Below are 27483 nucleotides of genomic sequence, written 5' to 3' on the forward strand. Positions count from 1 at the left end.
CTTGCTTCTTGGCTCTGAGCCAAGCTGATTTAACCCTTTAACGTGGCTCCGCTCGGTGCACTTAGACTTAGGTGTAGATTTGCGGCAGGAAGTCTTCGATAAGATAAATCTCCACCTTGGCATCAAAAGATGTTTATTTACGTATTAATGAAGCGGAAGTTGCGGAAATTTCACCCAAATGACATATCGCAAAACCACAGGATGCTTAAGGGATATACAAACGCAATTATATAAATTCTCAATTTTCGCACAAAACTTTTTATGTGCTTATTTATAAACTTGATTATCAACATCATTTCCAGTCAAAAAACCTATAAATAAAACTAAACACCCACAAAATAGCAATCAATTTCTATAACCTTTAAAATTTATTTTTGTAATATACAATTATAAACTTAGTTTTTGTTATAGGAAATAAATTGAATCTGCCAACCGCCCCTAGCCCATTTAATTTCGAATGTAATAAGCTCTTAAATTATTGCATATAACAGAACTCTTCTAATTAGCTTAAGCAAATGTCTTGCAATTTCGTAAACAACACAGAAAATACACTGTTTTGTGTGGGAATTTCTGGTACAAAAATAAAATTCTCTCAACTAAGAGAAGATCTTACAAAAGAGAAAAAATCCCGGGACTCCCCAGCAATTCTTCCGCCGGATGAGACCCCGAGCAGTTCCAGATTGAACGTAGATCGCGTCGGTTGTAGATCGCTCCCGTGCTCGTGTCGGTTGTTAAGGGGAAAAACTCATGCCAAGCCAAACGCAGTGAAATAAATCTTGTGCGTGATCCAAAAATAACGCCCAGAAAATATCTGCAAAGGGGGACAAAAACAGAGCGCGTGCCAAGTGCTCAAGTAGAAATGTTTACGCGCAGAAGGCACCAAAGTTAATCAGTTCAAAAAAGAAAAGTCGCTGTAGAATGATTTATTTTAAGTGTGGTGCAATCGTTACCAAATGAAAATAATCGAAAAGTCTTCGATTTATTTGTGCAAATCCACACAAAGTGACAAACGAAAATAGAGCCTCTGCCAAAATTGTTTTAGGCATCTATCGGCCAGATCAAAGATACAACAAATTGGTAAATGCATAAATTATCGTCAATGCAATAGTCAAATATCCCGAAAAATTGATTATTAGTAAATGGTCTTCACTGTTCAACCTTTAATAAAAATACCACTGCGAATTATGTTAATTAATAAACTAAAGAAGAAATCTCGAAGAAAAATATGCAAAATAATTAATACGCAAAAATTTCGCTCATTTATTCTTTCGTAGTTTGTGTAAATCAAGTGCAGGAATTAACTTCTCACTACATTTTTTCCAACACTTGTGAAAAAAAAAGGAAATATTCACAAATTCAGTGATGTGTGACGCTCGTAAACATTTCAACATATGTATAAGCAACAAATAATAAAGGCAAACAAATATAATACGAAAATTGTGCGCAGATTATCCGAAGCGAACTTATTTCGGGTGCTCCAATTCCAAATTAGTTCTTTAAATAAAAAGCTTATATGAAAAGTATACTAGATCCAATTTTAAAGCCAAATCCTTTTTCATTGCGCAAAACAATTGTGTAAACAAATTTAAATAATTTGCTTGTGTTTCGAGTAACCGAATTATTTAAAAATAAACATTTCACTTAATTTGCGCGATAGTGCACCACGCCCACCGCCCATTTGCTTGTTTTTTTGCGAGGGAGACCAAAAATAAACCTCATAATTCGAAATAATTCGGCACGATCCTTTGCATTTAGCTTGGGGTTTGTTGAACTTTTTGTCGCGGTTTTGCATTTGGCTATTTCCAAATTGTGTTTTCTGCAAGTCAGCTAAAATTAGTTGCAACTAATTTGTTGTTGTGTGCTCGTACTTTATAGTTCCCATTTCGTTTGGCATGTCAGAAGTGACAGCTTTCGATGCGTCGACGTTTCTGTGCTAATTATGCAAATTTTGCGTTGTGTCCGTGCGATGTACAATGTTGTTTTTCCGGGGGCCACGGGGTTTTAACCCATGGCACCCCTACCCCTGCTACGTGGCCTTCTGTCATCATTTGCATCACAAAAGCGTTGGGTGGAAATCTCGCCGGAATTGTTACATCGCTGGTGAAATATAATTTATGGCACTGTCACATCTGTTCGGAAACTATGTCGAAAGTGCTTCTATATTGATTATGCGGTCTGCGGATAAGGATCCTTTTTCGCTCCCATTTAAACGGTGTTCGAGCAGGCAGCACGCTTCAATTGACCCACAAATTGTGCGTTTTAGAAGTGGAAATGCCAAATGCTCGACTGAGTGACTTCATCAGAGCAAGAAAAGCATTCCCCGAATTGTTTTGACCAGCCCAAGTGGACCGGCAGAAAATAAGTGAGTTCGCGACAGAGTAATCCAAATCAAATCGAATCACTTTACGTAAATTCCAATTGCACTTTTCCCTCTTCTCCAACTCTCCTTGATTTTCTTATTTTGCCATCTTATTTCCGTTCGGTGCGTTTTGCTTTTCGCCAGCTGGCAGCTGCCAACTGGCAAGTTTGTCTTGTGATTTCTCTCTTATTTTCGCGAATTCTTCTATTTATTTGTTTTTGCCTTTGGTGACGACATTTCGTGGAGTGCGCGGACAATGCAGCAAAATTCCGTGAATATTTTTGCCCATTCGTTTTTATTTTTAAGCACTTGGTGTTTATTTTTAGCGCTGTGCATTTTGTTTAAATTTGCATTGCCACTGTGTTTCTATCTCTCTTTTAGTATTTATTTTTTATTAGTTCCATTGTTAGTGGCAAGTAGTTGTAGCTCCTGCAGTTTCAGCTTTCGTTTTTTTCGAAATTTGCATTTAATGGCCACCGACAGCTGTCTTAATTTACTTTCACTTAGTGGATACGTTAAACCGACAGATTGCCAAGAAAACATCACAGAAATAGCATTGATTTTCTATTTCGTTTCCCTCTAAAAATAACAGAAATGCTATAACAAGATAGCTAAAAAGCAACATCCGTTTATGTTGACTCAATTAGCTTTAGAGCGAGTTGTTAGAGGAATTTATGAGATTTACTACTGCGAGGGTGCTTTTCACGGCTGTCTAAGTGCTCGGATAAACTCCATTCCCACTTTAGCACCATTTTTCTCATCCATTCCTTGCTTTTAGCAAAAGTCAATTTTATGTTCCCAGCAAATGTACCTTGACATTTATGTGTGTTTGTAATGCAAACATCCGGAGAAACACACACAGGGGCAGTAAAAAGACTGACCATAAATGCAATAAATAATAAAAACGGGTGTAGAAATTGTTTTGTTATTTTCTGTGCTGTTTACTATTTGTTGATGCCCTAATAATTGATGAATGGCACTTTGTTGAAATGACGAAACAATAAAATCATGCAACTCAATTTTTTAAATGCCAAATTATAAGGACATACGTAGGTATAAATAAAATCCGAACGATTTAAAATTCTTGTTTATTAAACTAAATATTTAAATTCAAGCGAAAATCGTAAAGTATATTTTTTTCAGGGTGCGAAAATTTGTTTGTGGTTTTAATAATTATTTTAACTTAAAAATTTAACATATTTCTTAATGATTTCTTCGCAAACATGTAAAATAAATAAGCCGTTCTTAAATTAAGAATAAATTTAAGTAGTTGGAAGGGAGTTCACTTTTCGGCTTGCGTTTTTTACCTTTAAAATTTGTGTTATTTTTTTCTTGTTAGATTTGTTGTTATTGTGCAAAATGCTTTTAGTGTGTCAGTGCGTTGTAATTATTTTGATATATACTTACTTACACGCAGAATCCCACAATATAGTGTACATATGTACATATATGTATGTCACACATTTTAGTTTCTCACACACATGTGCCTCCCATGTGCCACCCCCTCCCCACGTCACTGTGCTTTTCTTAGCTTGCTCGTAAAAAAACATTTAAATTCCTTTTCATTTTTAGATTTTGCGTTTTTTCACTTTTATAGCGAAATTAGCTCACTTCGTTGGCGTGTCGACATAAATCTAGATGGAAAAGAAACAGAGGAACCTAATTCAATTTTCATTGGCACTTTTGCTTTTATGATTAATCGTCATGGGAAATCTTTTGGCTTTTCCATTCCATTTATTTCTGAATGCTCCTTGTTTACGTTACGCAAATGTGAAACTACACGGCACCAAGTTCTGAAAAGCCTTCGGAACTCATATTGCATATGTCAGGACTTGAATGACGAACGTTTGTTCAACGCCCCTTATTTGTATACAAATCTTCCATTTAATGGCGACTTCTTATCATTTTGAGCACAAACAGCATAGGAATAAGGTGTCGGAAATTCCTTTCATTTCATTTCCATTCACTTCACTTAGATCGAATCGATTTGACAAAGTCCAAAGTCCAAAAGCATTCATAACTAATGGGCCACTATAAATAAATGACTTCCACCATTCCATCGAAAAGTCCTAAAATAATATTTGAAATTCTGAAAATGAACAGCACATTGATTGTCTGCCACACATGAGAGGGCATGTCAATTGGAAAATGCAGTGGCACTGAAAACTGAACGATGACTCAATCAGAACGGGCCATTAATTTTAGATATGAATTGTCTTAAAGGGGGTCGGCATTTGTTTTCCTAAATTTGTTCATATTCCATGCAGTTTTACCGATTTGAGTTGCAAAGACACCAATTTGTTGTTTTAATTCATAATTTTTCTCGATATAACATAAATACACATTTTTGTTACCCTTTCGGTTCTTTAATATTTGTGTAAAACAATTTTTTTGGTTTTTGGAAGCCTTAGATAAATCACCTTAAAGTGACCCTAATTGAACTCCAAAATGTTCAGGGAATATGTATATCGTATAATTAGTAAACTTGTGAAACAAATATTAAAGAATAATAAGCTTGTTAGGCGCTTTCAATTTACTAAGTGTTTTTCACGGACATTTTCTTTGTGTTTTTCTTTTCGCATACAATGTTTCGGCATACAAAAGCGAGTGAAACTTTTGTAGGAAATCAAATTAAATACAGAAAAACTGGACGAAGGAGAATGCTAAACACTGCAAGTAAAGAATCTGTTGGAACTATTTAAGGCGCTCAAAGTTAATCCATGTAAATACAGAGTCCAGAAAATGTGAGCGGTTCGGCTGGTCAAAACAAGAAAGGAAAACAGCGGGATCCGAAAAAGAAACAATTAACCAAACTGAAAAGACAAACACGGGCGGAATGTGAAAAGTTTGGCAAAAGCGGAGTGTAAGACTATAATTAGAATTGAAAACAGCCGAGAACAACAGGAAAGTCCCGGAGGCGTAAACCAAAGCCATGAAGTTCCGTTTGGCAGCATTTTGGCTATTTCTGCTGACAGTTGGCGGCAATCACAAGCAATTAAGCCACGTTCGCACGTGGGGCGTGGCGGCCGAAAGGCAGCTGCACAAAGGAAATGAACTGGAAAACGCAATGAAATTGCGTGAAACCTCAAAGCAAACGCGGCTTATCGGGGACATCACGACGACCATTCAGCCGGATCCGGGCAGATCAATTGGCCATCAGGCTCTGCGACGTACCAAGGCCCCGCCGCCCGATTTGGAGCTGCACTTCAGGCAGAGCGTGGCCCAGCTGTTCGCCAGTGATGGAACCAGTGGCCATGGAGCTGGCACTGACATCCCCTCGGCCGCAATTTCGGCCACCGACGCGGGCCGCGGTGAGGCGACAACCACTCATCACCCGGGGCGGCGACATGTGGTGCCCGATAAGCTCCAGTACACCAAGGAGATCCTGGTGAAGCAGGGGCGCCTCATGGGCATCACGCGTCGCTTCCAGGTGACCAGCAAACTGCGCCAGGTGGACCAGTTCCTGGGGCTGCCCTACGCGGAGGCTCCCACGGGCAATCGACGCTTCATGCCGCCGGGTGAGTGTCCAAAATTATTACAATTAGGTTGGGTTCTTAAATTTCATGCCGAACTTGGGTAGATCGGAGGAACCCCAAGAAGCCCGGTTAACTATTTCAGGTAAATTCATGGCTTGGGGAATGGTCGGTTTTTTATTTGTCTATAAGAACAGCGCTGAATTTTGCTTTGGACTAGTTTTTAAATATTTTAAAATTATCTAAGCCAGTTATGCTTTCTCAAAGACCATAACCTAAACTAAGTCCTTATAATTTATTTTATAGGTAAGTTCATGGCCATCGTAGATAAAATATAAAATTTGGACATGAAGTTTGTCGAATAGAATTTTAAATTCCTGGCTTTTATATTGTAAAAAGTATTTCATTATGTATAAAAACAAAATTAAGGGCAATTTGAAATCAAAATCATCAAATCAGACAAAATCATTCTCAGAATCAACAAAAAATAATGTAGACATTATTATTATGGCATTTTAGCCAGTTTGCTTGTATTTAATTTCAATGAACACGCAAAGATGTAAAACATATTACTTAAACTGATACACATGTTTAGTTAAGAAGTACATCAAATGAATGTCAATACAATTTATATAATTTAACAAGACATAGCAAAAAGTTGGTAGGTCCTAGCTATTTAGCTTTTCGTGTACCTTTCCCGCCATAGGCGGCCAGCACTATTTGTGACCGCAAATATGATGGCAAATTGCCACTTTGCAGCACAAACAGGGCAACCCGAAAACCTCGAAGCCCCAAAAACCCCAAAATTCGAATGGAGGAATGGAGGAGGGGGCCTGTGGAAGGAGCGAACACTCCTTGAATAGCCGACACATGCCGCCGCCCTTCTCCTGCTGGCCATGTTAGTACATCCTGCTGGTCCTGGGACGCTGTTGGGCACTTAGAATTTAGCCTGCAATTTAAGCAATTATCGTTGAAGCTGCCCCGGCATTAGGCTCTCAGAACTTGACATCTGCCCCTCCAACGCCGATCTAGTAGGATGTTGGGGCCTAGGCACGTCCCTGCGAGTGTGTGTTTCCTGTCTCGAATGGCTATTATTATTGCAGCTTGTTTTTACAGGGATTGCAATGTAAGTCCTCCTAGTTTGCCCATTCATTTGGCCATATGCTGGCCGATTATGTTTCGGATTTGTACACGATTAGTAGCTTGTTTAATTAAGAGTGAGAAATGGTGGTGTTATATGTATTTAAAGTTTGTTTATCAAAACATGATTTACGTCGGTGCTGCCAACTGGTCTGCGAGACTTGTGGCCGCCAAGCTGCCAACACTCCCGCAAAGTTTGGGCCTTTGTTTTGTTTTTGGAGGCATAAACAGGCCATAGCTTCAACTGTTGGCACCACAACTTCCTAGTTGCCACTTTGTTGTCCACTTTTATTGGGCCTGCACTGAAATAAATTTACCGGAAGCAAGTTTTGGGCTTAAATTGTAATTTAATTTTAGATCAGCACTTAAATAATTTGAAAGATAGTCTTCAAGTCGGCTAATCGTAAGTCGGATATATCCCACTACAACTTACATGTAATCGTACCTTCCCTCGGTCTATTATGTTTTTTAATTGATTAAGGTTTTTTATAGCTATGAAAATTGATAGTTTAAGAATTTAATAAGTATTAATATTGTTTTTTATTAATATTATAAAATCTCCGTCCAAATTTAAAAGTAATCAATAGTCAAATAATGAAAATATAAAACAGTATGTACCTGGAATCGTTGTAATACGTGTAGGAGTAGCACCGTTTTAAGTGTAGGTCCAGCGAGGCGGCGGTGCAATGCCGCGTGGTTTTGAATCACATTACGTAAAGACAATAAATTAACACGCCCCAGAGGCTGTCGAGAGTGTTGGCCGCGATTTGCCTGTCAGATGGGCTTGGTTGTAGTTTTCAGTTGCAGTTTCCAGTTTGCACTTGGCCGTTTGTCGCGCTGAGTTTATTGAGCACTTGAGTGCCGTGCACTCAATTCAAACGGACGGCGGCGACACAGCAGCAACATATCGCTGCACCGCAGCAACATCAACATCAACAGCAGCAACAACTGGAGACGGGCGGCGACGCCATATTTGTCAGGGGAAGTTGTTGTGAGTTTGCCATTGCAAACATGCTGTCGCTGATACGACTTGCCTTCAAATTCGCCGCGCAAATATAAGCCAATGCAAATATGCTCACGTTGCGAATGCGTAATTTGGAGAGCCTGTCAAAGCGGAGGACATTCAAACCCGTATGCAAACAGAGTCGTGTACGTTTGTGTGATAGATTTTGTTTGTGCGCAGCGACCCAACAAATACACATCGTTTTCGATTCTGCTCTGCGTTTCCTATTTCCGCTGCAGATTCGTGAACCTCTTCCTTTCGCCTGTTGCGAAATTTATTAATAACAAAATGCAAATAACGCTCTCATCGGCATATTGGATACGAGTCCCCATGTTTGGAGTTTGCTCTTTTCTTCGCATTTTTATGGTTTCAATAACAAGACGAAATGAAATTTGTCCGCCGCGAATGTGTCAAAGTGTAAATGTTGAATATTTTTTTGGGCGCCGAGCCAGTGCGAAATTGAAATTGACATTAATTTTAATGAATAAACTTGTGGAAAATTTAAATTTCGTGCACTGATAATAACAGTGACATTTTCAGTCGCTTTGAAACAGTATATATTTTTAACCGATACAAAATATTAACGATTTTATATTAATTATTGATAAATTAATTGTCTATTTATTGTGGAAGGTCCTTTTTCATTCGGATATTTAAAATATTAGAATTACTCTTTTTATTGATTTCTTGCCGTGTAATATATTGCACCTAAATCAATTATAGCCATGTGTTAGTATCGTTTTTGAATTGGTTGAGCGCTCTCAAAGCGTGTTCAAGTTGCAATAATATTTTCAATCAAGTCTGTGTGATTGAAGCCACTTAATTTGCCTAAGCCCCGGGCATTTGCATATCGATCGCTTCTAAATAACCGCAAAACAATCTGAAGCCGAAACAATGTGGTGTCAAAATTTGTAAGCGATTTGCAAGCGAGATGGATTGGCGTGTGTGCTCTTAACCGCATGAATTTGGATCTGGAGCAGTGACCAGAATCCGAACTAACTTGACCAAATCGTGGTTGGCCATTCACCGATGTTTCTCCGCAGCTGCGAGCACGGTTTGACGTTAACTGCAACAGCAAAGCGTAACCGCAGTCAACTTGGCCACGAATCGGATCCGGACAGGACCAAATACCGAGCTCCGAGTGTCCTCTGGTCTCCAATGGCACTTGTGTGCAGGAAGCCCGAGCTCGGGGTGTGTGCTTGCTTGTTTATGGCGTTTTCAAGTGCGGAATTGACTTTTTGGCCACAGCGCTTCGAAAGCAATCGAATGGCTACGAAACAGTGAGAGGAGAGAGCGAAATGTGTTTGGCCACCATGGGCTAGGATTTAATTTGGTATGCCCTATTGTCTGCAAGGGTGTATTGTACTTTTTAAGATTTTCGTAAAATGCGGAAGGAATTTAATTGAAAAAAAGAGAAATTCGTAGAAAAAGTTTCTTTACTTGACTTATATCAATAGCTATGTAGAGTCATTAATTTGATGTTTTCATACCCTTGCAGAGGGTATTATAATTTCAGTCAAAAGTTTGCAACGCATTAAAGGGGACGTTTCCAACCCTATAAAGTATATATATTCTTGATCAGGCCATGTCCGTCTGTTCTTTTCTACGTAAAACTTGGATAAAACTTGGCAAAAAGGTTTCTTTATGTTGCAGGTAGTATATAACTCGGAACGGGCAGGATCGGCCTATTATATCATATAGCTCTAATTGGAACCATCTGGAAGAAGGGAAATAAAATATAGCTTTTTAGTTTCTTAACATACTGTTATGTTATATAACAGTCGGACTAGAAACTATCAAAAAATGCATCGTAATTTTCACCTGGCTTCAGTGATTTTAAGCAACGAAATCGAAATTCAATATGTTTTTTTAATGTTTCCTCATATCCTATTTGGGTTGCAAAAGGTTTCGTTATTTTAATTTTTTTTTTATTTTCCATTTCTTTTTCATTTTTTTTTTAAATAACGAAAGAAGATATAGCTGTTTTTTCACAAGAACACTACTAGTCATTAAATTATAAAATGATATTTGTAACTCACCATGTTAGCACTAGTTTGTCGATTAAATACTTAAGTGAGGACCTAGACAAATAAAATCAGATTTTATTTCGCACTCAGCAAATGAATAACCGTTTTAACAACCATATTAACCGTATTAAGGAAAGTGTCTGATATGTCTGCAGATGTTTACTTGAAAATCATTAAATGAAGTATGCAAAACCTACTACAATCATAGGCTGCCCAAGAAGGTATTTCCTATGATGTTTCTACCCATTTTTAAGTGATTTTTCAATTGTGTTTTAGGTGCCCCTTTGCCGTGGCAGGGCCTGAAGATTGCGCGCCATCTTCCGCCGGTATGTCCACAAAAGTTGCCCGATCTCTCTCCCCACGGTAGCGAGAATATGTCTCGCGGTCGCCATAAGCACCTGAGTCGCCTGATGCCCTACCTGCGGACCGAGAGCGAGGACTGTCTGTATCTCAATCTGTATGTGCCACACGATGGTGAGTCTGCGGGGAAGTTTAAGGTAGTAGACCGGTGTGACGGCCGAAATTTTGAAGTTTTCCGTGACCTTTTTATATAAGTAAATAATATACGATCGTTTTGTAACTTTTCCATATTTATTTTAATACTTACAAAAACATTTTAAATTTAATTTTAAAGTGGAGTCCTCTAAAAAATGATACCTGTTACTTTTGAAATTAAAAAATCAAAAAGATTATTATTGTGTACCCCTTATTTCAATAAACTAACACTGAAACAAGAAAGGAAGCAAACTTCTTTGGGAGTTGGTAATATTTAAATACTATGGAATTACGTTTTTAATTAAATTATAATTTGACATCTATATCATATAGCTCCCATAGGAAAATAAAAAAATTTTAAAAATGAAATTGAAAAAAAATGTATTTGGCTGTTTTTCTATTTATCAAAATATTCCTTTGAGATAAAGTAATTGTTTAATGTAAATTGAAATGTAGTCGTTTTGTAATAACTAGTACTAACTTCGGCATGCCGAAGTGTGCTTCCTTTATTGTAATTTTGATTTTTATTTGATATAATGTAACTTTTAATACAGTTTAAGGGCCCCTTTAGAGAATAATTTTACTGTGTTCCCGTTGACATTATAAGAAGAATCAGGCTATGCCTCAAAATTCTTAGCTTTTGTGTTGTTGTGATAGACGACCTTAAAATAAGAATAAAAACATACAATAGTTTTCTACATATAATACATAGTTTTCTATTTTCTACTACAAAACTACTTTTATTTAAAACTTACCAATACAAGTTACTTAAGATTACGTTAAGGTTAAGATAAATCTTTCAATGATTTGACCATTTGACCTTAAGTTTGAGCATAAACTCTTTCAATAACAGGCTTTTTTTTGGGAAGGTTTTAATCCAAATTTCCCTTTGTTTCTAAATAAAAAAATATCAGCAGAGCCATTATTATTAAATAGAAAATTAAAAATAAAATGCGATAAAAATGCATGTGCTATATATGAACATAAATAATAATATTAAGTCGATCTAGTTCTAAGAAACATCATTTTTATACCTTTGCAGAGGGTATTATAATTTTGGTCAAAAGTGTGCAACGCAGTGAAGGAGACATCTCCGACCCTATAAAGTATATATATTCTTGATCAGGATCACCTCCTGAGTTGATATAGCCATGTCCGTCTGTCCGTCTGTCCGTCTGTCTGTCCGTCTGTCCGTCTGTCCGTCTGTCTGTTTCTACGCAAACTAGTCTCTCAGTTTTAAAGCTATCGGATTGAAACTTTGCACACACCCTTCTTTCCTTTGCACGCAGTATATAAGTCGGAACGGCCGGGATCGGCCGACTATATCCTATAGCTGCCATATAACTGATTGATCGGAAATGCCATAACTTTCGTGTTTGTAAAGTTAGGAAGTTGGGATTTTCTATGGGTTTTATATTTAGCCAATCAATCCGACCTACCAAATTTCATAAGGATCGGCCGACTATATCCTATAGCTGCCATATAACTGATTGATCGGAAATGCCATAACTTTGGTGTTTGTAAAGTTAGAAAGTTGGGATTTTCTATGGGTTTTATATTTGGCCAATCAATCCGACCTACCAAATTTCATAAGGATCGGCCGACTATATCCTATAGCTGCCATATAACTGATTGATCGGAAATGCCATAACTTTGGTGTTTGTAAAGTTAGAAAGTTGGGATTTTCTATGGGTTTTATATATGGCCAATCAATCCGACCTACCAAATTTCATAAGGATCGGCCGACTATATCCTATAGCTGCCATATAACTGATTGATCGGAAATGCCATAACTTTGGTGTTTGTAAAGTTAGAAAGTTCGGATTTTTTATGAGTATTAAGAATGCATCATATGAATAATTTTGGAGAATATAATTTATAGAGTATTCTGCAAGGGTATATCAACTTCGGCTCCGCCCGAAGTTAGCTTTCCTTTCTTGTTTAAATCTTTTTTGTTTTAATATAGCAACATACAATTATAAGTATGCAGTAATGAATCCTCTTTATCATTACAACTTTAGAGCCCCAGAGTACCCCTATGCAATACGCAGTCCTGGTTTATCTGCATGGCGAGTCCTTCGAGTGGAACAGTGGCAACCCCTACGATGGCTCCGTGTTGTCCAGTTATGGGGATGTGATTGTGGTCACCGTCAACTACCGATTGGGAGCGTTGGGTGAGTCCGGGACCCTAAGAGAATTGCCTGCAAGAGTAACCTGGTATTTTTGTGTTCCGTTCGAAGGTTTCCTGAGGCCCAGCATCGATGCGCATAATATAGCGAACTACGCCCTGCTCGATCAGATTGCGGCGTTGCACTGGATCAAGGAGAACATTGGCGCATTCGGCGGCGACAACTCACGTGTCACTCTAATGGGACACAGTACAGGGGCGGCGTGCGTCAATTACCTAATGGTTTCCCCGGTGGCCTCAGGTGAGTCTGGCGGATTACGACTGGCATAATTCGATGAGACCGTATTGTGGACTTTCGTTGTGTGCTCTCCCACCGCAGGCCTCTTCCACCGGGCCATCCTTATGTCCGGATCGGCGATGTCCGACTGGGCCGCCAGCAATCAGTCGCTGCAATTGACCATGCAAATCGCCCATGCCCTCGACTGTCCGCTCAATGAGCACGTGGAGGCGGAGGACGATGATGTCCTGCTCGACTGTTTGCGCCATCGTCGGTGAGTAGTGCTCGACCAATTGAATTATTTAGGAGTACCAACAACCGCATGAGCGATATGCGGAGCATTATAAGCACCCGTGATGCCGGCTAATCCCTTCCAGTGCGTTCACACTGAGAAACACAGCTTACATTTAACTAGAGCGGGTACTTTATTGGTTTATAATTTCGCACAGAAACAACAAACTATATTATGTACGGTCACACACGATTTTAGACAGTAGTGTTCTCAGCACTATTAATCTTTCTAAATTAAAATATAGGTAGTATTTGCTTATATTCAACATTAAGTAGGCTTTAAAGCCTTTTCCGAAAAGTATATTTAGTATACAACGTTATTTGTCGACCGTTCCTTTACCCTTTTAGCGAAGGAAGTTTTGATACAGTTCGTATTATTTTTTATTTGATTTAGCCTTCTGCCTTATTGCCCAAGCACTATTTTTCGCTCAGTACCCTTTGTGGCGAATGTGAATGCGTCATTTCATTTGCGCCGGCATCTTCATTTGGATAGTGTTTTGTGTCCCCTCATTCAATTCGTCAGCCCAATAGAATTTGGCGGCTTTGTGACCTGCCTAATGATTCGGTAAATTTACGAGCTTGCAGCGCCATGATGTCAATGAGGCGTAAAGGCCTTTAGGCTCAATATCTCGCTATAAGTCCGCCCCCAGTACCTTGACTAATCACGCATAATGTCCATGACGATGGCTTGGAATTTGCATGGCCGTTACTCGAAACCTCTTGTGTCCAGTTTGGTCAAATCGCTCACTAAGTAGGTGATGGATGGCAGGCCCTTTATTTAATTGCTTTTTAATTAAAATGTTAAGAACGTTTAGCTTCAGAATACATTTATAAAACACGCGGCAACCCGTCTGAAATTTAATTAAGACTTAATGTTAAGTTTTTTTTTTGGATTGTGTCAATCTGGTTTGAGTAGATTTATGTTTGATTGATGAGAGCATGTGTACATTCATATCATATCTTTTAGCCAGACAAGGCTAAATTGATTCAGCTACTTACCCTGATCAAATATGTATTTAAATATTTTATATGGTCGAACAAGCTTTCTTGATCTGATTCATATTGTTTAGTTTATAAAATTTAGCCCTTATATTCTACTTGTAGAAGGTCAGATTTTAGCCCATATTCCAGGTCTCAGAAACATAAAATAATTTTAAAATTGAAGCATTTTCAAGCCCAGAGTTCACTCTGAGTAAATTTTGCTGAACATTTAAAGGATAAAATTACCCTAAAACCTGTTCAACCATACAAATGTTAACCTTTTTTATTATTAATTTGTACCAAATTTATTGTATGATTTTAATATACATTTTTATATGGGTTTAAAATCGGATCTGGACAGAAAGTAAGTGTGCGCAAACTAATGAAATTTACATTTCATATTCATTGCACGCATTTCAGCGGCTTATCCCATCAGAACGCGAGTATCCCATTCCATTAAAGCATCGGCACAAAAAACTCCTGAAAGCTGGACTTAAATGCATTTTTTTTATTTAGCAGCATTAAATGCATGTGTGGGCATCCTTTGCTTGTGTGAAGGACCATTTGCATGCAAAGAGAAGTAGACAGCAGAAGGAGATGAGAAAAACAATTTGCATACAAAACGAAAAAAAGGCATGTAACTAAATATGTAAAACTAAATCAACAACGGCACAATAATAGTAATTATGTTAATTATGCCAGCACACACTACCCACAAGCTGTCAGCCCTTCCACTAACAAACACTATGATGCAACAGTCGTCTTTATCTGCATGTGTGTGAGTCTTTGAAAACTTTCTACTTGCTTTCTTGTCCTTAATACAAATTGGCACAGTAACTTGAAAACCCAAGCCAAAACTTTGGATGACGTAAATGGTTGATTTCAGTAGTTGGGGTATAGAATATGTTATAGGCTCTACTAAGAAATAAAAACGTATGAGGGAGAGAAATGTAAGCCCTCCAATTTAATAGATAGATATATTCAGACTTTATTTATATAAAGCCACGAACAAATGTTAATTAAAAAGTAGTATTATTTTTATCGGAACATTAAAAGAAATTGGTCTATGAACCATCAAACAAATGACTTAAATAAAAAATTATTTGCGATTTGACGATTTCTTTATTTTGAATTATCCCTTTATTAAAAAAAATGTTCGTACATAAAAATTATTATTTCGAACCTAAGTTAGTAGAAGTACCCTAACTGAAAAGTTAATTTCAGAATGTTTTAATGAATGAGCTAAGCTTCAGTTTGAGCCTGAGAATTGCAGCCTCGTGTGGCAGCTTACTTAAATAACTGGGGGAACGAACGAGGGAATGAGTGAGTGAGTGGTGGTTGAGTAGCATGTGTGCCAGCCAGTGCGAGTGTTAAATGAATGCAATGAATTATGCATGAATTACTGAGCAAATGTGCTCATCGCTTTTACTGCAAAGGCACACAACTCACACACACCCACTGAAACACAAACAGGTAACAACTACTTGTGCAAACTAAGAGAGAGTCACAGTCGCATTTGTTTAACCCACTCTCACACATTGGCATAAGCCTTTGTCTCTGGGTCTTAGGCTTCCTACATATTTAATTGAACTTTTCCCCCCAAATCCTGCCCATTGATTTGAACGTGTGCTTTTCCAACTTGTTAATTTATTCAAATTATTTACCTATTCCCCAGCCTAATGTGTTTGCCTGACAAACAGTGCTTGTGATCTCTATTTACTTCTGGGCAAGCTTACCTAAACTATTGTCTCAAATGTATATTTAAAGACCTTAGTTTCTGACTGCCCACTTGGCCTTAAAATGAGCATTACGTTCCTTTAAATTTCTGTCTGTGCAAATATTTCGTTAAGCTGATTATTGCTTGTAATTTTTGAATCAATTATTGGGACATCCAAAACGAAAACTATGTGAATTAAAGCACGGTGTTTAATGCGCTTATTGCTGGAAAAATCGTAGCCTTTTAGCGGCTTGTTTTAAAATACAAGAATTAGGTAAAATATTTGAGCTACATATTTATAGCGCAATTTATTGTATTCAGTTATATTTTTAACAAATTTATGTTTTATTTGTCGTACATTTAATCGTCTTAAAAATGCAACAAGAAGATTTAAACAAATAACAATATCAAGTATACGCCATGCTGCCCCACAAATAATCCCCAGCTTTGACGCCGTGTGTTTGCTTTGTGCCACTCGAGCGCTTCTAATTGACAAAATAAAAGGCAAAACATATTACAAATTCATTAAATAGAAAGCAGCAGATGCAGACAGCTTAAGCAGGGCCAGAAACACAAATACGAACCAGAACTAAAACTGAAACTATAGCCGTGTTAGGGACAAGGCTAAACTGGGGCATAATAAATGTTCGGTTTGCCTGCACAGCAATCGCTGCGAGCGTGTGTGTGCCGTTCAAGCAGCTTCATGCAACCTTAAGGACATTATCAATCTTCGTTCCTGCCACCAGCACACTGACAAATCGTGCATCCAGCTACCCAGTATCTGTATCTGTGCCACCACAAACAATATATAGAGAAAATCGCACATATTGTGTGTCTAACGAGTTAATCGCAGTTGCAGCTCAACTTGCGACAGTTTTGCAGCAGGCGAGCTAATAAGAAGCAACAACGGGCAGAAATAAAGTCTTCTCCATATGAAAATCATAAATCACACTGCCTCATGGCGAAAAACTTTCAGAAGGGGTCATTCCCGATACCCAGAATCGGTGGCGCACAACTTACTTTCTTGGGGTTGCCCGAATTGTTTTAGCTTCCACAAATTGTCAAAGTCAGAGGAAAACTGAAGCTCACGTAGCTTTGGCCGTGCGGTGCAGACTTGAGCAATAAACTTGGCCATGTGCCGATAGCCAATGGTCGGGATGACCGCAAAAGCCAGGAACATGGTCTGCAAACTTTCCTTGCACTACAAAAAATAATATCAAAATTCTAATTTGGGCTTAAAACATTTACAAATAAATTTTTTTAGTTCCTCAAAAGTTTTACAAAAGCTTTTCGATTTCTCAAAGATATATTTTAAGTAAAGATTTACACATCATATATAAATTCTTAAAATTTAAATATTAAAATCAACGAAATTTTTAGTTAAAAATGTACTTAACACCATTAAAATCCTTTTTAATATCTGGATTGGTGTTAATCCTTTATTTTTTATTTTATTTCTTTATGGCGCAGACAAAATATTTAAAAAACTTTTATTTTTTTTTGTAGTTTAAACATCATTCAAAATGAATTCAATTTTTAAATATTTCTGTCAAAAAAAATCATTAGCTTCACAAAGTGAATTTAATTTTGATTAAAATTCAGTTGGACGAGATTTCTGACTCTCCCCGGAATATACCTTTCAACCTTGTATTTATTTTTAAGACTTGTGAAATATAAAACCTTCATAAAACAATTTTTTTCAAGTGTCACAAAGCTGAATTTCTTTAAAGAGCAACGAAGCTTCATTTCTCGAAAGTGTTTGATGGCATTGCATCGATTGCTGCAGTCAGCTCTTAGCTTAAATGGATTACAATAATGTCCCTCTTCAATGGGATCTTAAGGTGTTGAGTGAATTAACACACACATCCACTGACAGATGGCAATTTTCGGTATTTTTTCGGCTTAGCATGTGAATGGATGCCAGGAATCCTTGACATCGCTTCGAATTGAATTTTTTCCCCAGAGCTGCCTTTACTCGAGTGCAAACTAAGCAAAGGAGACTGCATGATTAAGAGAGTTTCGGTTTTAATTCAGCCACATTCCCAGAATCATTGGTGAAAGGTGAACCAAATATTATGACTATGCAAACTAGGGACATTTGCTTGAAGGTTACGCCGAGCTGAGCATGCAGACTGTTCATGTGAATTTCTACTAGGAGCACTTCCACCTCAGCTGCTTCGTTCCTGGTCTGCATTTTCGAGATAACAATTGTCCAACTCTGGCAGCCAAAATATTCCAGATTTTCGTTTCTCCCCTCGATTCTTGTTGTTATATTTTTTGTCGGTCCTTTTCTTAATTTGTGGAAATTTCTGTGCCATCGACATCGACACTTCAGTTGGAGCTCTGGCATGTGGATTTTTATGCAAACTATGCCAGAAATTGCACCCAACTGAACCATTTCGCCACTGCAATTTTGTATCAATACGGGGTGCGGTGGGTCTGCCCAAACGAAGGCCAAAAGAGCCAGTCAAGCGGGTAAAAAGAGCAAAAAGCGTAAATATTGCAACGAACGGAAATGCTTTGCAGTAGGAGCAACTTCAGACCAGAGATCGCAGGAGCATTCTATGTGTGTGCTGATTGTATTTCATATCCACGTGGCATTTTTATGTCGGAAAAAGGGCTGGGTTCCTCGTTGGTATTGGCAACACACAAATAAATACGAGTGTAAATCCGAAAGAGTATGTGCGTGGGAATTGGTTTGCATTGCGGCTCTATTATGGCTTTGAATGGATAAAAATACTTTTTGAAAAAATGTCATAACTACAGGAAGTAACACAAGTGCCAATGATAAGCGCACAGTCGTTGATGGAAGGCATTCGGTTACTCGTGAGTTAAATTTGAATATGTGAGTATGGAATATAAAATAACAGAGAGAAAATAAGCCTCAGCGGATTTTTCGTAACTTTCTTATTGCACACATCGCTTAAGAAGACATCTGCTTTTGGGACACGAAGTTTAATAAAAGTGGAAGCATCTTTTAAGTTGCCCTCCTTTTATACCTCGAAATAAGACTAAATTAGTTAAGTGCACATAATTGTGACAGTTTGTGCTTTTTTTAACTGCAGATTTTCAAAATAAGGTCAATACAAATATTTAATAATAAAGAAAGAACCTTTTGCCTGGGAGTTGATCTTCAGAAATGGTGTGTGCTTACTTAACTAAATACCAACTAAAAATGTACATCTTGTACAAATAAAGTTAACGGAAGGAATGAAAACCATTGAAAGTTGGATTTACACAAATAATAGTATGTTTAACAAATAAGGTAATTTATTTTTAAGGATATTCAGAACCAGGATAGGTTAGGCCTGTGCATATTTATTTCATCCTTAGTATCGCTACTAAAAAGTGACCTGCCACTCGAAGTACTCTTATATTCTGCGTAGTAATTTCGCAATGCCCTAAAGACCATATGCGTATCTTGTAGGCCATCTTGTTGGCTTTATGTGAGCCACGTGTGTGTGGTACGTGACAGCGAATGTCCAACAGCAAATCACACATAAAATTTATTAGAAATTTCAAATCAAAGTGAAAAGTGACCGCTGTCAGACAGCTGAGTCGCTCGACCACTCCTCAAGCATATATACATCTACTCCTACACTTAAACACAACTCGTTTGTAAAACCTTTTAACGCGTTTTGTGCCGTTCTTGTTTCTTTACAGCTACCAGGATATCTTGCACATACCAACAGCGCTCACACAATTTTCAACATCATTGGGTCCAATTGTCGATGGACATGTAATACCAAATCAACCGTACAAGGTCATGGGGCATTATACGGAGCACTTCAGCCGGTTTGTTAAGCAATTCCCTCCCGATTCCCTACATTGCGATTGCTTTTTCCCAAACCTAACCTTAGCCAATGCCAATTCCTCTGCGTTTGATATTTACTGGTGTACCGTGCTTTGGGGAGCTGTCAAATATTCCTTTTTTTCGTATTTGCCCCGCACAGACAGCTCACCGACTATTTATTGTGCGTTACTTGATTAGACGTCTGGTATTTCTTTCTCCGATGCGTTCGTTTGCCCTCAGGTGAAGTCAAATCGCCTGTGAAAATCGAGATCTGAGGTAAACCATTTAACACGGCGATTTTGCTTTGGGGTTGGCACAGTTATCATCGAACAAAATACGGCTCGAATGTCACTTGTTGGAGTTAATGGCAGCCCAGAAAAACAAGGATGAAATCATCACCCTTTGGAGCCCTCCTTTGGTCCCTTCCGGATAGTTGGGTTCTCCTGCGGTCAAGCTGAAGGTGAATCATTAGAAGCCACTAGTATTATTGAGCCTTGGTAAAGAAAAGTGTTATTACCTGGAATTTTAATCATAAAGTATATATCTAATACTAATTTTGTTATCGCTTGAAACACCTTCGACTACATAATGTTTTTGCTCACAGTACATATTATACTGCCTTTAGGGTGGAGTCTTATAAAAATGATTGAGTACGCTATATATCTATACATATATATTTGATAAAAAACATTTTCGATGTGAGGCTTGAATTTTTTCCCCAGTGCCAGAAGCAAATTAAGTAAGCCTAATACAAATAATGGCCAGGTCGGATCAAAGAGCTTTGCTGAGGGACTAGGCACCGATGCCCCCTTATAAATTACACCCATCCATCAATCAATTGGGCAACAAGTAATAACTCAACTCCTCACAGGACTCCGCACTCATTCCAAAATCCTCGCGCAGGACTCCTTCGCACTCCCATTTCCCCGAAGGATATTGGGGCACGTGCTGTTTAGCCATTCAGTCAACCTAACACGGTATAATCTAATAAAATGCGTGATTAATTTGATTTTAATTGTTATCCTTTTGCAAGTCAAACGTGTTTGACACGCAGTGCCGGGAAAAATAGAATAATAGCTGCCAGGAAGAGCCATTAATTACGGAGGCAGACAGAGTTCCGGCGAAGAGGGGCAGGTCACGGTCGAGCTGGGAAACTGAGGTGCAAGCACGTTTCACACGGCAGGCGCTGTCGATGTTGTTCGGGGCGGTTTCCCTCGACTTGGGCTTTTAATCACCTTAATCAGCGATGACCAAGGATTAGGGCCTTCCCAAATGAGTGAGGTTCTCGCAGAGTGCAGGAAAAGTGGTGCTCGAGCACGGTCAAGAGTCCAGTTTCCATTCCATTGGCATCCCCATTCAATTTAGCAAGTTTTGCAGCAGCTTTGCATTTACTTTTATCGGACAAACTTTCCGGCCAACTTGAGTGGAACTTTTAATGCCATGTCCACGGCGCAACAGGAAGACAATGCCCAGGGCGACCCAAGGGACACCAGGGGGCGTGGTCGGTATCCCGGGCAGGAGTAGTACCCTTTTCATAGACGTGCACCAGGCACACCATTTATCAGGCGGCGTAACAAGTGACGCCTCAGGAACGAGAGCTCGTTTTATTTTAGTGCTTTTAACTGCGTTTTATGGGAATTCATTGCGCTGTTGTTCCCTCAATGCAAAAGGTTCACTCAGAAAATAACGGTTGACTAGCGATTTAAATGCGAATTATATGAGGGAAAGTTTTAGGTCAATAATAACCATTCAAATTTAAGTGTCAACTGGCTGTTATCCACCGATTTTAAAAGATTAAGGACCATGTTAAGTAAATACATGCTCGAATTTTTGTTTTTCAAATATTAAGTAAAAAATGTAAAAGTATTGGATTTTATCGTATCTTTTTTTAATGCAGTCCACTTAAGTAATAGCACTTGTTTATGGCTCTTATTTGTCTCAAAGTTGTATACAAAAATTACTCATTCGACAAGTGAGAGAAGTCTAATAAAATCATATCTTGTCAAACAATGCTTTTAAATGACAGTAAACTTTCTTTCAATTTGAAATCCATTAAAATTAATAGAAAAGTTTAAAAACTATATCAATTTTCCGATAGTTTTTTGGTATAAAATGACTTCTTCACCGCGTTGCAAACTTCTCTTCAGGAGGATACAAATAAGGGACTATTAATTTTAATGCATTTCAAATTGAAGTAAACCTTATATTTTTTTATTTTTAGACCCATATCCGTTTTATGTAACATGTGCTTTCTTTCTTGCTAAGATAGTTCTTTGTGGAGTTTAACAGTATATTAGATTTGCTGAAATCAACTGCCTGCTGAGCTTAGATCGTTTGATCACTCTTAGAAAAAAGAGCAACAAAATTTTCAATTTAGTGTAAAGCCCATAAAAAGAAGTTTTTTAAAATTTTTTCCACCGATCTCAAGAAAAGGAGAAGGAGAAAACATTTCAAATAACGTTATAAATGACTAATCACCTACCAAGTAGGAAACAAGACAGATTATGAAGATTATATGGATCACAAAAGATATATTTATTGTTCAGTATAAATTATGTCCTACCAAGAGGGAATGATCCGGGAATGAAAAAGCGAAGCTTTTTGGAGTATCCCAAAGTGGCAAACCACACCACATCTCTCTCTTTTGCTTAATATGCTTGCTAGCTTTACCTGAACGGCACCTGTTTTTTTGCAGTGCACGGAACTAGCCCGCGTCCACCGGAGGTAAACACAAACTATGCATGTCGACTGCTCTAACCCGCTGCCACCGCATCCGGTCCTCTCACTCACTCCGCCCACTCTGTCTCTTTCAGTTATGATTTATTATTCGGCATCACGGAGTCAGAATCCTATCACACACTGGCCGCATTAGCACTCGAGGAAGGATTACGTGAAAATGAACGCGATAATTTACTGCGCTTCTATATGCAGAGCCGCTTTGATGTACGCCCCGATTTGGCATTGGCTGCCACGCTAAAGAAGTAAGTGAAATTTATGCTCCATTTTATGACGGCGGGCAATGCAAATCCGCGCCAGCCCAAAGCCCGATATCCGCCCAGTTGGGCGTATAACTTACTTCGCGTTTCGCATTTAGCATAGTTGCCGCAGTCATGGCGATCCGATTGACTGGTTTGCATGGATGTAAGTACACGGCCATATCGTTCATCTCAATTAGAATTGTTTATGTGGGGCAATTTGTTTGCTAAGTGCCGCGGATTAGCGACGCCCGCCCAAAATGTCGAAATGTCGGTTAGGCAATTTACTCCGGCATTGACGTCACGACGAATCCAGTGGATCCGGCTTTAAGGTTTAATTTGAATTGAAATTTATTCGGGTGCGGAAATTTGTTTGGGCCTCTGGCTGATTTTATTGCGGGAAGGCTCCTTGGAACTGCCGCCATAAATTATTATAAACGACTAGCCCAACTGATCCGGAGAGCTGCCGCAGGAGAGCACTATTATGTCATGAAAGGGCTACTTTTTACTTGGAGCCGTTGACGTTCCCGCGGGTCGACATTACTCCGTTCATTTGGGGAAAACAATGCCACCGACTATCTCATTTTCGCAGAAGGCGTCCCGTCCTGGTCCTTTCAGTTCTCCGGGAAAGTTTGAGTGCAATAAATAAATTGCACAGTGCACAGCAGTGACCTCCTGGCACCCGGAAAAGTTCCCACCCACCCACGCCCATTCAATGTCAACGTTTCTCGGTCCCAAACGGGTCCTGAGCAGCGTTTTTCGGAACCATCCCATAAAGTTATTTGCACAAAAGATGCAATTGTTTCTAAAGATGCTCGGCAAGGATTATAAGCGGAATGTCCAGACGATGCAGCGTGTGGAAATAAAAACCCACATGGATTAAAAACGAATGTTGAATGTGCTTTTGAGAGGGATTTAGTAAAGCGCTTAAAATAAATGTAAAAAACATTCAGGGAACGAGCTTGAATTGTAATACTAAATTCGAGTAACAGCATCGATAATAAACTATTTTTGTTTTTATTATTTATGTTTGAAGAGTTTGAGAGTGAACTTAGTGTGGTAATTTATGTGAGTAATTTATGAGAAGAATTTTCTTATGGTTTCATATAAATACTAGTATATCTTTTTTTAAAGATTAATTCGAGTCGTTTTAAAAACCCATTTTTTTCTTTTATCCCATTTACAGTCTTTTCTTGATTAAGTTTTTTTTTTCAAATTAAATAATCCTCAATAATTCTTAGAATTTGGTATATTGGAATATTTGTCTAATTATATTTTTAATAATAAGTCTAGTAAAATATACTTAAGAAAGTACAAGGTAAAACGGGCTTCTGAATACTTAATCAATTTATTAATCACTTAACTTGACTTAAGTTAATTATTATGCATATATTGAGCCCCATTTGTTTTTTCCAGTGATGTATTGTGTATATTTATAAGAGAAACTTATTCATTTAAAACCGATTGATATATCTATCATTTGTGTCTATAACCTTCGTATATCCTGTACCAACCAAAAGGGAATAAAGTATACTGGAACGGTGCAAGGGAATATTGCTCAGCATTAAAATATACAGATCACCTGTGTAAATGCTGGACCGCGGTACACGCCGTTATGTAGGCAACATATTTTGTAACAGAGACACTAAAATAGGAAAATCGAATATATCGTTTGTTCTTTAAATTGACTAGGATGCTAATACTGATCATAGTTAGCCAATGGAATAAAACTCCGAAGTAAGCTCCCTGCCTATTTATTACATTTTTACGATACAAGAATGCATAATTCTCATTTATAGATCGAAAAAGAGGCTTGTAACAGCAATAGACGTTTAAAAGACTGAATTTTTAATAAAAATAGATTTTAAAAATACAAATTTTGTTTTACGATTTGTTTAATAAAAATTGATTGGTCAGTTTTGTTTACAATTTGATTTTTACAATTCGATAACAATTGCATAAAAAGTGAATTATTGTTCTACAAAATATTAAATTATTTATTTATTCAAATTCAAAAAATTGAATTTTTCATAAAAATTTAGAAATAATTCTTAATATTCTAATCAATACGGTCCGTGTTTAGTTTAGTTTTTTGTATTTTTTTTTAGCACTTTGAGGGTCATATCTAGCAGCCTTGGTACAAACTCTGTTAGCAACTTGAAATACCCCTTGAGTGGCGGAAAGTGGTCTAAAAACTATCTAAGCTGCTGGCATTCGCCTGTAGCGGATAACAGCAATAACACCGCAACAACAAAAACAGTAACGGCTTGAAAAGCAACAACAGCAGCCATAGGAATAAACAACAAACAAAAAACAAAACACAACGACAATTGAGAGAAAAAAGAAGGACAAACAAACGATTGAAAGGAAGTTCACACAATCAACAACAGATGCGCTTTTTCACATACGAATAACTGAACATGGAAACTCTCCAGGGGAAATGGTTTTGTATGGCGTCGGAGGGGCGGCGAGGGGTGGGCGGTGAGTATGGGGTGTGGGTGGGGCTGTGGAAGTGGAAGTGGCGGCCTTTCAGGCTTTGCTTGCACATATTTGGCGCTTTTCTCACTGCTGTGTTAACTGCATCCCAGTGGCAATGCTTTGTTGTCCGTCATTGAATTAAATGGCAGCCCAAACAGCAGTTGGACCCACGGACAGCGGACGAAGGCAGTCATTGACGGACAGTCGTGCTTTTGTTTCGTTACATTTCATTTCCACTCCTGCCACTTTTCCCTAGTTTCCCTTGGGCTGAAGGATGGGCGGAGTGCCACATTCTAGGGCTTTTGGCCCGCGGATCCTTGCACTCGTCTGCTGTTCAGATGTTCGACACCACACCTTTGACAATCAATGCATCTTCGCAGTGAACCCGCAGGTTCTTTATGTCCTGCGCATCAATACAATTATTTCAAAAGAGGGCGGTGAATGCATAGCCTACACTTTCGTGAAAAGAGGCCAAATTCGAAATAGTTTTGGTATTCCGGATAGAGTTGTTTTTTTTGAACGGATTGTGACAAAATTTTTCCTATTCGTAAAATAGGAATTATCATAATAAATCTTACCGGAAATTCAGTAATAAAGCCAGTCCAGTGCTCATGAAAATTATTTTTTTCAGGAACTCAAGATCATCTTAAAATTGAAGTACATTTGGAACCAATATCAATTGAACAAGACGAAGTTTATATACTCTTGCAACTAAATCAAAAACAAGAAAGGGAACAAACTTCGGCAAGCCAAAGTTTATATACCCTTGCAGTTATTAAAAATCGACTACATTTCGATTTCTATGCATATATTACTAAAAACAATGAAGCTATGTCGATTTTGCGCTGCATGTTGCCATTCTTTCTATTGCAGCTATATGATATTGTTGTCCGATTTTAATTTTTTAATTTTTTTTCCGATTTTTCCTATGGGAGCTATATAATATAGTCGCCCGATCTGGCTCGTTCCGACTTATATACTGCCTGCAATAGAAAGACAGTTTTTGAGAAAGATTAAAGCAGATAGCTTTTAAACTGAGGGATTAGTTAGTGAAGAAAGGGACGGACGGACAGACGGACATGGCTAGATCGACTCTCCTGGTAATGCTGATCAAGAATATATATACAGATTTTGTTTGCAGATTTTATTTTTCTTTTAATTTTTCGACTCTTTCTAAGGCAGAAATAAGATATAGTCATTTGATCCTGGGGGTTTTTACTTATAAGATTTATCCAGATAACTTTTACTGACTGATTAGTAATGATTTTGAAGTTGGTCGCTGGTATTTTCAAAAATTCGTTCGTACTCTTTTAATTGCTTCTTAAAAATAATATTACTTTATTTGTACCATCTTGATAGATGTTACTTAAAAATAAAATCAAGTTTATGTTTTCATGACTTTTTCGCTAATACAATTATACACATATATGTAAGTTCACATATGTAATTCCACAGTGTAAGAAAATGTAATCTTCAAGATGAACGTGGGGCTTCTTTTAATTTATTTCTTTGAGCAGATCTGAAATTGCCTTGACAGAGAGTATAAGTAATAATCTTCCTTTCCATACATATTTATGACTTACCCGGCAATGTCTCGAGCTGATTGCATTTCATTTTGCAGCATACCGAGTACGAATTCTCATAATCCTCCTCGAAGGCGCCTTAAAGTGCACACAATTGCTTTCGCCGCCATGCCTCGATTTAATTTTGGCCCGCTCAAAGCAACTCAAAGTGGCATTGCAAAGGACCCTCGAATGCACTTTTTTCTATGTGCATATCCTCTTTTGCTGGGCCATTTTATCTGCTGCAGTGCCGCAAGTTTTAGCCAGGGCTCTAAACTTTTGGGATAGCGCCTCCTCCAACAGTTTTTGGTTTATGGCTGGCGTTTTCATGCCGCCAAGGTTTTCAGAGGGGATCGGAGCGACCTGTTACATGACCCCTTTTAGCATGCCCAACGCGTGTTTCCATGGCTGCGTTTAATGGCTGGTCAGATACAGTTAAAGATTCTGCAACACTGGAGGGAAATAGACCTGGTCCCCCGGTCCACCTGTGGGCCCTAAAAATTAGCTACTACAACGTCGAACAACAACAAGACAGACAAGGAGGAGCAGAAGTACAGAGCCACAAAAGCGTTGCTTTATTATTTTTATAAATTAAATATAATTTCTTTAACAATTATTTTGCTTAAAAATTACTATTCTTCGGATTAATAAAAAAACTGTAAATAGAATATACCTAAAACTGTCACAAAAATGTTTAGCAAGACAAGACTATACATGTTCATAATTTGTCCCAAAAAATGTTTTTGCCATAGCGAAATCCGTCGTTATACTTTAATACTTAAAC

The 27483-nt window shown here is 38.1% G+C and overlaps 1 protein-coding gene across 5 annotated transcripts in view; it reads left to right on the plus strand.

The window, feature by feature from the left end:
- The first annotated feature begins 691 nt into the window (after positions 1-691).
- Positions 692-27483, plus strand: part of LOC108053091 (neuroligin-3) — a 45295-nt gene continuing 18503 nt past the window's right edge. Inside the window, exons 1-9 of one of the 5 annotated variants that reach the window (XM_017135669.2) lie at positions 692-1077; positions 4964-5035; positions 5092-5877; positions 10279-10476; positions 12519-12671; positions 12738-12926; positions 13005-13176; positions 19555-19686; positions 22498-22665. In XM_017135669.2, the coding sequence (XP_016991158.2) occupies positions 5292-5877; positions 10279-10476; positions 12519-12671; positions 12738-12926; positions 13005-13176; positions 19555-19686; positions 22498-22665 (1598 nt within the window). In that variant the 5' untranslated portion in view covers positions 692-1077; positions 4964-5035; positions 5092-5291. Of the gene's footprint in view, positions 1078-1504; positions 1521-4963; positions 5878-10278; positions 10477-12518; positions 12672-12737; positions 12927-13004; positions 13177-19554; positions 19687-20125; positions 20145-22497; positions 22666-27483 lie in introns of those variants that run through there. The other 4 variants (XM_017135668.2, XM_017135670.2, XM_017135671.2 and 1 more) reach the window with 4 other exon arrangements.

Source organism: Drosophila rhopaloa, unplaced genomic scaffold (genome assembly GCF_018152115.1).
Source record: "Drosophila rhopaloa isolate 14029-0021.01 unplaced genomic scaffold, ASM1815211v1 contig_155, whole genome shotgun sequence".
Classification (NCBI taxonomy): Eukaryota; Metazoa; Arthropoda; class Insecta; order Diptera; family Drosophilidae; genus Drosophila; species Drosophila rhopaloa.